Here is an 8,864-nt window from a genome sequence, read left to right on the forward strand (position 1 = left end):
ACTAGTGTAGGTTTGTTTGCTTACCCTTAAGATAGCGGTTCAGCAAAAGGATCCATAGAGTAACTAACAGACTTAAAATAAGCACTGGGGTCTATTTGTTCGATTAAACCGTTCAAGGAGGTGCCTAAGTATGGTTGCAGGTCATTGATGAAAAGAAATAAAAGGTAAAGGATAAAGCTGTATATCTATATACATATGTGTGCACTATATAGTGTGCATATGTTTGTGAGTATGCATGCGTGTGTTCATGAGCACATGATTACAACGATGTGTGTATATATACGTTAAAGACCAGTTATAAAGGAAGCGAGTTAAAGACTGCTTTTGATAAATAATTATTACACTTTAACAACTATTACAAATTTTTGTTCAAGAGGCTGAACTTTGAAATCTTTTCAGAGAATAAGGTAAAAGGACACACTAGAAAAGAAAATTAAAATGTATCTCTTATAAAGCTCTATGTGCAAAGATTTAAACCAATTTAGCAGACAAGCAACAATACTCACGATACAGAAAAGCGTTGTCCGCTGCAATCTGTGAAGAAAAATAGAGGAGAGTATAAGGACATTTTTTAAAAGATTGATGTACACACGCGCACACACACACACACACACACACACACACACACACACACACTTACGTACTACATGCATACATACACACAAACATGCACAAATACCCTGTTGATGTTGAAATTCCAATGGAGTCTTGGATCAAGATTATAGAAGCCGGCTCTTCCTCCATTGGCGAAAAGTTTCGAAATACAATTGAATAACACATACGTACATACATACACACACATATCTTCCCCTTCTTCCTCCTCCTCCTCCTCTTCCTCCTCCTCCTTATAGCACTGGATTGGTAGAATCATTAAAGCGTCTCAGAAAATGCCTTGCACTACTTCTTCCGACTTCTTTAATCCTGTGCTCGATTTTTATCGAAGTCAAATTGTCTTTCGTTTTCTTCAGTATCAATGAAATAAAGTAGCACTGGGCTCGATTTAATCGCTTGTACCCCAGGAATGCTTTCCTTGCACCTATTAGAAACAGTTAATATTATTCGAGCTCCACTTTGCCTGTCTTTCTTCTAAGTATTGGATTCAACGGTATCAACTTGCTTACCTCCTGTAATACCACTCACTTTGTGTCTACACTACAAACAATTATTATCATTATTATTTGAAACTTCTAGAATCTTAACTCTTAGGTTTACATAATCGTTTCTTCAAATAATTAAATAATCGTTTGAATAATCAGCAACGTGAAACCCAGGATTAAGATCCAAGAATTTTCTGTTTCTAATTGACTACACACATACTCTACTTTGTGCATGTATTTAGTAGTCTTTTTCCTTCCTTTGAAACACTACAGTTAACTGTTCCGCGCACACACATACTACAAACATATACACGTATACAAACACGAGTAATTCACTTACGCACACACAAAATCACGTGCATACACACATACATGCACAACACGGCACGAAACTGAAATTGGTTTACACACATACACACACACACACACACACACAAACACACATACACACACATACACACACACAGAGGTATGCATGTATGTGCGTGAGTGTATGTACGTGCTTGTATGTGTGTGTGTGTGTGTGTGTGTGTGTGTGCGTGTGCATATTTAAATACGTATGTAGGCAAGTATGTGTGTATATGGATTGGTGAACTTCTACTAAACGCATGCACTGGAAACTAACGAAGTTTCTTGAACCATAACCCTGAGTTTCACGTTAGTGATTATTCAAACGATTACTCAATCGTTTATTCAATATGTGTGGGGTGTGTACATTGTATATGTATATGTATGTATATATATATATATATATATATATATATATATATATATATATATATATATATATATATATATATATATATATATATATATATATATATATATATATATAAACGCTATTATTTAATATACGCTACCATTTAATATATGTTAGATAGTAGCACGTTTTTTGACACACCCTTTCTCTCTCTTTCCATGCACGCACGCACACACGTACACACGCCCCCTCCCAACATGCATGTATGAAAATGTACATATACATAGAAGCAGACTAGCCAATCGAAAAATTATTGCCATACATTCGTTTAATGGATTCGTTTATAATGAAGTGGATGAATATTAACATTTTATGGTTATTCCCTTTTTCGGGTAGTTTTCGTACAATTTATCATGCATTCTTATTTTCTACTATTTTAATTTCACTTATATTCAGTCTTGGCATGAATAAACATTACAGTTTATTTTCATAATTCAATGTTATTTTATTGTTTTAGTTGTCAACTTCGACTGACCCGAATAAGTATTTTTGAATTTTAACTATAAAGAAAACATACAACTAAATGATATTGTAATGCCAATAATAATATAAATAAACTCACCAGCGTTTGAGCTAAAAGTGCTGCATAAATTAGTAGATACTTCATCATTCCAATGGGGAGATTCTGATGGTTAATTCTTGTTTATTAAACGTTTTGCCTGCGTGCTTGATAATCTTATGAAAAACGCAATTGGCAAATTACGATCAGTTTCTTCGTCTGATGATTATGATTGGTGCAGATTGATGACGTCAAACATCAAATTCGTTATGGTTACTCTAGGGGTGGGGAATGGCATTTTCTCGGGATTTATGCCATAGAAACAAGAGAACCCATAATAAATAAATAAATATATATATAAAGAGATGAACAAATAAATTATTATTCCAGTCGTCCCTAAAAGTAGGATCTTATGGTTACTTGCTTCTCAAGTGAATGTTAATTTTATAGTTTTTCTTTTTCTTTTTGTCATCGTGTTCATTTACACGTTATAGAACAATCTCAATAATTACACATTCTGTTAAAGTTTGTTTGTCACTTCCTTTGAAATTATTACTTATTTAGTTAACTTCAGCAAAATTTGTTATATCGGCAAGATTTGTGAATCTTGGTGACTTTAACATATTAAGATATTTGCCTGAAAATATTAGAATCGGATTACATTTTGCTGAAGCGATCACATAAATGTAGATTGAATTGTAAAATTAGTATTTTTTTCTAACTTCAGTTATTTCTAATATCAATTTACTTAGTAAATGAGGGTGTGTATGCATACGTATACATGTAAGTTAGATTTTCTTTTTACTTCATATCTAAATATACACTTCTAATTTCTCTATATTTATTTCAAACCTTTGCATCTATATAAGTTGGGTTAGGAAGCGCTCTTTTGTTAAGACAATTCTGAGAATAATATAAAAATCTCGCAACAAAGTGTATAAATTTTTATTAATAAAGCAAGGCAAACATATTCTGATGGAAGTAGGTCTTCCTTTTTTTTTGTAAAAAAGATTGTGTTTCTTCACTTTATTTTAAAATTTATTTTTGTTTTATTTATTCGTCTGCTTAAATATGCTTACTGAACAAAAATCATTTCGCCTCGCAGAATGCTGACGCTGTAAAAAATAATGACTTAAAATAATGCTGCACTTTATAATGTACTTTTTATTTACAAAAAATGGGATGAATCTGTCTGAGAGAGTATCAAGGAAAGAATAAGGAAGCCATAAAAGTAGAAAAAATATAATTATAACTCAAAGAAATGAACCAAGAATTGAAAATGACAAAAAAAAAAAAAAAAAAGAAACATGTTGATGTTAGTAGGATTGGTAAAAGAGACTGCTGACTTATGTTTGTACTTGATATAAATGAAAGAAATGTCAAAATAAGAAGCTGCTTGATTTCTAGTAAAACTGAAACTTGATAGAATATTTCGAAAAGATTTATACAAGAGATAAACAGGCGGGATATAGAGAAAGAGGTCAAGTGGGAAGAATGTATTTTGTATGAACGACTGTATGTATAAATTAACGTGTCAGGTATTTATTACATCTAAATTGTATATTCAAGGTTCAATCGTTTTTCCACTTTCTCATTCTCTAATACAAAAACAAAACAAACTAAAGACATTCCAATTGAATAAAATATGTTTAAAAAAATCTAAATCGGAGTCATATAAGACGTAGCGTGGTAGAAGGAATACATACGCACTAAAAAAATGCCGCACATATAAACACATAGACATTGTAATTCATACAAACTCTATTTTCTTTATGCATGCATAACTTTCTCTCTACTTGTATCATGTATGCATATATGCATATATAATGTATTTAAAGAGATGCAAGGAGGGGAGGGAGAAAGAAGCAGTGAAAGAAAACATATTTAGACGGAAACAATTTGGAAATTTAAAAAATTCCATGACTCTTCACATCAGCAGGTTTAACTTCAGATATCGTTTTTCATATTTTCACATATATCTAAAATCACATTTTAATTGCTCAAAAAAGTTAACTTCATGATAGGCTAGATTCTTCACAAATTATTAATTATTCATAAATCTGCAATGCAGACACACTAAATTGAGTAATTCAAGAGTAAAATGCAAAAAAAACAAAAAAACTATTGCACAATGCAACATTTTTTTAAAAACTAAGTTCAACATTGTTCTGTACACTAAAAATATTTCAGTGTTTTTTAAACATGTATTAAGATTTCTTTTTGCTTCTAATTTTATTATCAAAAGTATTCCTAGTTCAAATATTGGTGGCCCAGTGAATGGATTCTCAATGTATTACGGTTACTTAATTGGCTTATAAGTCTACAATGGGATTATATCACACGATTCTATATACTACATACGGTATATGGCAAAAGGAACTCATTTCAGAAGACATGTTTCAATTGTAGTTCTCATAAAAGCGATAAAAATATTTAGAATACAGATTATTGAAAATAGATTATAATTAGTATCGTTTAACAACTAACTAGATGTGCTAATTAGATAAAATATGTTAATTCTCCAGTCAAAATTTTAACAAATTTTATTTGCCTCCCTTGTCGCAGAGACAATAGTTGTAATTAATGCTTGTGATATTCCCCTTTATCACAAGTGTAACTATCACAAGTGTAACTATCACAAGTGTAACTATCACAAGTGTAATTTGAATGAATAGTTTTTGGTTCATTACTTTAAGTAAGTTAATGATATGTTTTCCATACCAAAGGCATCCCTTAGAAATTTTCTCACTTCACTATTTTAAATTACCCAATCAGTGAAAGAATTTCCTTTAAAAAAGGATATATATTCTCTCAGTCATTCAAAGGTTGGGTAATTACTTCAATAAAACTGTTTCATTGATGATGTATAAAAACATCGGAACAAATCTGAAATTGCCATTCGTGCTCGACAAAGATTGGGCCAATTTCTCACTGCATACCCCCATTCAAATATCATTCTATTTCGATCTCAGAGTTATCTTTTCTTTTTTGCCTTTGTTGACGAGGCTTCTCATTAATGCTAATGACTTTTCGCTTCGTTAGAAGTGTAATTTTAATGGCTCAAACATTTTTTGTCTTACCACATTAGATATATTAGTTTCTACTTCATTTGATGTTCTTTATGCTGAAGGAATATCTCGGAAATTACCTCATAATTTTTTTATGCATACTCACGTACTGTGCTTCCCTCATTTTTATAAATGTATATTATGTCTTAAACTAGCTCTATGTTTTATTGGGTTGGCAACTACGTTACCGCCGTTTTTTTTTTAAATTTTGGAATTTATTGCGTTTTTAAATTTTGGAATCTGTTTTGTTTCTTCTAGTTAATTTTATTTAATTTTTGTTTATTTTAAGATTATTAAAATGGAATGTCAAGTTAAGAAAAACGAGCATTTTCGACACCTCCTTCTCTTTGTTTTTAATCAAGGTTCTAAGGCCGCAGAAGCTGCTCGCGAGATTTGTGCTGTGTATGGAGAGAGTGCCATAGCTGAAAGAACCGCTCGTGATTGGTATGCCAAGTTCAAAAACGCACCTCGTTCTGGCCGTCCAAATAGAGTTCGATGAAGAGCAATTAATCCAACTTTTGCACGAAAATTCTCTTCAAACGACAAGGGAACTGGAATGCTCCCATACTGCTATAGAGAAGCATCTTCACTCGATGGGAAAGGCCCAGAAGTATGGAGCATGAGTTCCACATGCTTTAAGTGACAACAACAAAAATCAACGAGCTACAATCTCCGCTGGTTTGCTTGCTCGTCACTGCTCAACTCATGGACACAAACAACGATTTCTTTACCGAATCGTTACTGGCGACGAAAAATGGTGCCTGTACATCAATATGAAGCAGCGTGGGAAATGGCTTAGCTTCGGTAAACAAGCGACACCGCGCGCGAAACAAGATCTTCATCCACGTAAAACGATATTGTGCATATGGTGGGACTGGGAAGGGATTATCTATTACGAATTGCTTGAACAGAACCAAACGGTCAACGCGGAACTCTATGTTCAACAGATGGAACGACTCAACACGGCTATTCAAGAGAAAAGACCTAATCGACAGCATGGAGTTCTTCTGCTGCACGGCAACGCCCACCCTCATATCGCCAATATGACCAAGGAAGCTATTCAAACGCATGGCTGGGAAGTGCTGCCACACCCGCCGTACTCTTCTGATTTGGCACCAACGGATTTCCACCTCTTTCGATCTTTTTCAAATGCAATGCGTGGAGTTTCGTTCAATACTGATGCAGAATTGAGAGCTTGGTTGGATCAATTTCTCGAGTCGAAATCGGGTGATTTCTACCAACGAGGTATTGAAAATCTTGTTGAACGTTGGGAAGAAGTTGTAAACAACAAGGGTGAATACAATACATTATTGATTAATTAGTTGTTATTTTTTATTAAACCTTTTGAAAAATTTTAATTTAAAAAAAGGCTGGAACTTAGTTGCCAACCCAATAGAATATGGTATTACTAGCTGAACATAATTTTTATTACTTTTCTAAATTTCGTGACTGCGATGTTTGGTTCTAATTTCTTTATATCGTTGTTTTTATTGTGATGATGATGGTGTCTTGGTCAAAATGTTTGTATATCTTTCCTTCTTCTGATGAACCATATTTTTCTATTCCCATGCTTCTAGATTTTCTTACAGTCTATCTTTTCATTAATATCAATGTTGCAAATTGTATTTTAAGATCTTTTTCAAAAATTGGTTGAAATGGCAAGGTGTTCGTCCATCTTATGTAAATGTTACTTATATATCTTTTAAGTATAATTATAGAAAAAATGGTTTACTGAGATTTGTTAAAAAAGTAAATTTAATAATAATCTTCATAGGAGCGATAGAAATAATTATGAAGGTAACCATTATTTTTTGGTTTCTATGTTATTTGTCTAATCACTGGCGTACTTTTCAACAAAATATGCCACAACATATGTTTAACAAGTAGGTGAAATTCACTTTATATCTGAGTCTCAGTCAAAGCAGGAAATTGTGTATTAGCCGATAAGAAGGCTGGAAAGACTAATGATTTCTGTATAAATACAAAAAAAGTGTTGAACAAATAGTACCTTACTGTATTTGTTCTGGCTTTCTAGTCTCTAAGTGTAAATCCCGCCAATGTCAACTTTGTCTTTCACACTTTTAAAATTGATAAATAATTACCAATCAAGTACTAGAGTAGATTTATTCTCCTGTCTATCTGTCTGTCTTGTTTGTCTGCCTGTCTGACTGTCCTTGTCTGCCTCTCTTGTGTGTAGGCAGGAATGTAGTGGTTAGTATAAATTTGTAGAGCTGACAATTTGTCTAAACACAATCTAGAGGAATTTTAGCTACATCTGAAATTGCACGCCATCACCATAAAAAATTCTACTGGGGATATTTATGATTAATTCTGAATAGGTCGAACTAAGCATAACTGATCAACTTCCGAGTAAACCCTTCGTAGAACGTGAGCATAATTATGCATGGAGTTTGCAGCAACAATAAGGACACGCTGTTATTGAATTTGAAAATGTGATTCTTCAAGCTATTCAAACAGAAGAATAGTGGTACTATCGCAGTTGGGTTTGTTAGAGATATTGCTAACCACTTCACAATGTGATGGGCAGGCAAATAAGGCACACACTATATTCCCATTAGGCAGCCGACATTAATCTTACAATCAAGAGCTATTGATGGTCTGTAGATCAAGAAATACACAATAGCGGACACCTTCAATAGAAGTATGAAAGTCATCATTTGCCAACTCACTCATGCAGTAATCTGCACGGAGTCATTGCTAGAGAACTACAATGCTCTCTAACTGTACATACATTATATGAAACATAGGGCTAACTCACTATTGTTTTTCAGCTGTGTCAGAGTAGCAAGAAAAACAACCATTCCTTCATTGAATCATATCTTACTGTTTTAAAAAGGAAAGGAATACTAGAAAAGATAATCTTAGATACCCTGCCAAGAGACGGGATAGTCATATTTGGAATATTCTTTTCATAGAACTTCTCGATTAAGACTTACCTGAAACTAAACAACTAACAACATTAAAATCTTAATAGAAAAGTTCATGGGAGTACTAGAGAAAAGTGTATCAAATATTTTATTTTCGGTCAGAAGCTATTAGCTGCGGGCAATATGAGATGGTGTCAAAGTATATGAAAATGTTGAGATACGACTTGAATACATATTGAAAAATGTTGCACCTGGAATACATCTTGATGCAACATTATTTAATAGGTATTTGAAAAAAAAAGAGTTTGGTCTTTGAAGATTTAAATAATATGAAAATAGTATGAAATTCTGTTATAAGTTCGTAAACGCCATACCCGATAATGAAATAACCAATAAATTCAGGAAAATTCCACTGGTAGTTAATTTCATTATTAAAGTCGTGGAAAAAGAAGGTAAGATGCTCCAGATCTATCATCTATAAATCTTACCACTTTAATAATCTCACTCGCATAAAGTATCGGTAAATCTATGGAGTAAGTATACACATCGATA

The 8,864-nt window shown here is 32.9% G+C and overlaps 1 protein-coding gene across 1 annotated transcript in view; it reads right to left on the reverse strand.

Moving 5' to 3' along the window:
- Window positions 1-2,509, reverse strand: part of LOC106871951 (uncharacterized) — a 20,593-nt gene extending 18,084 nt beyond the window's left edge. The window contains exons 1-2 of the mRNA XM_014918728.3: window positions 2,420-2,509; window positions 507-534 (exon numbers count right to left, since the gene is read on the reverse strand). Of these exons, the coding sequence (XP_014774214.1) occupies window positions 507-534; window positions 2,420-2,467 (76 nt within the window). The 5' untranslated portion in view covers window positions 2,468-2,509. The remainder of the gene's footprint in view (window positions 1-506; window positions 535-2,419) is intronic.
- Between the last annotated feature and the right edge of the window lie 6,355 nt (window positions 2,510-8,864).

This window comes from Octopus bimaculoides, chromosome 4 (assembly GCF_046866305.1).
Source record: "Octopus bimaculoides isolate indiv1 chromosome 4, ASM4686630v1, whole genome shotgun sequence".
Lineage (NCBI taxonomy): Eukaryota > Metazoa > Mollusca > Cephalopoda > Octopoda > Octopodidae > Octopus > Octopus bimaculoides.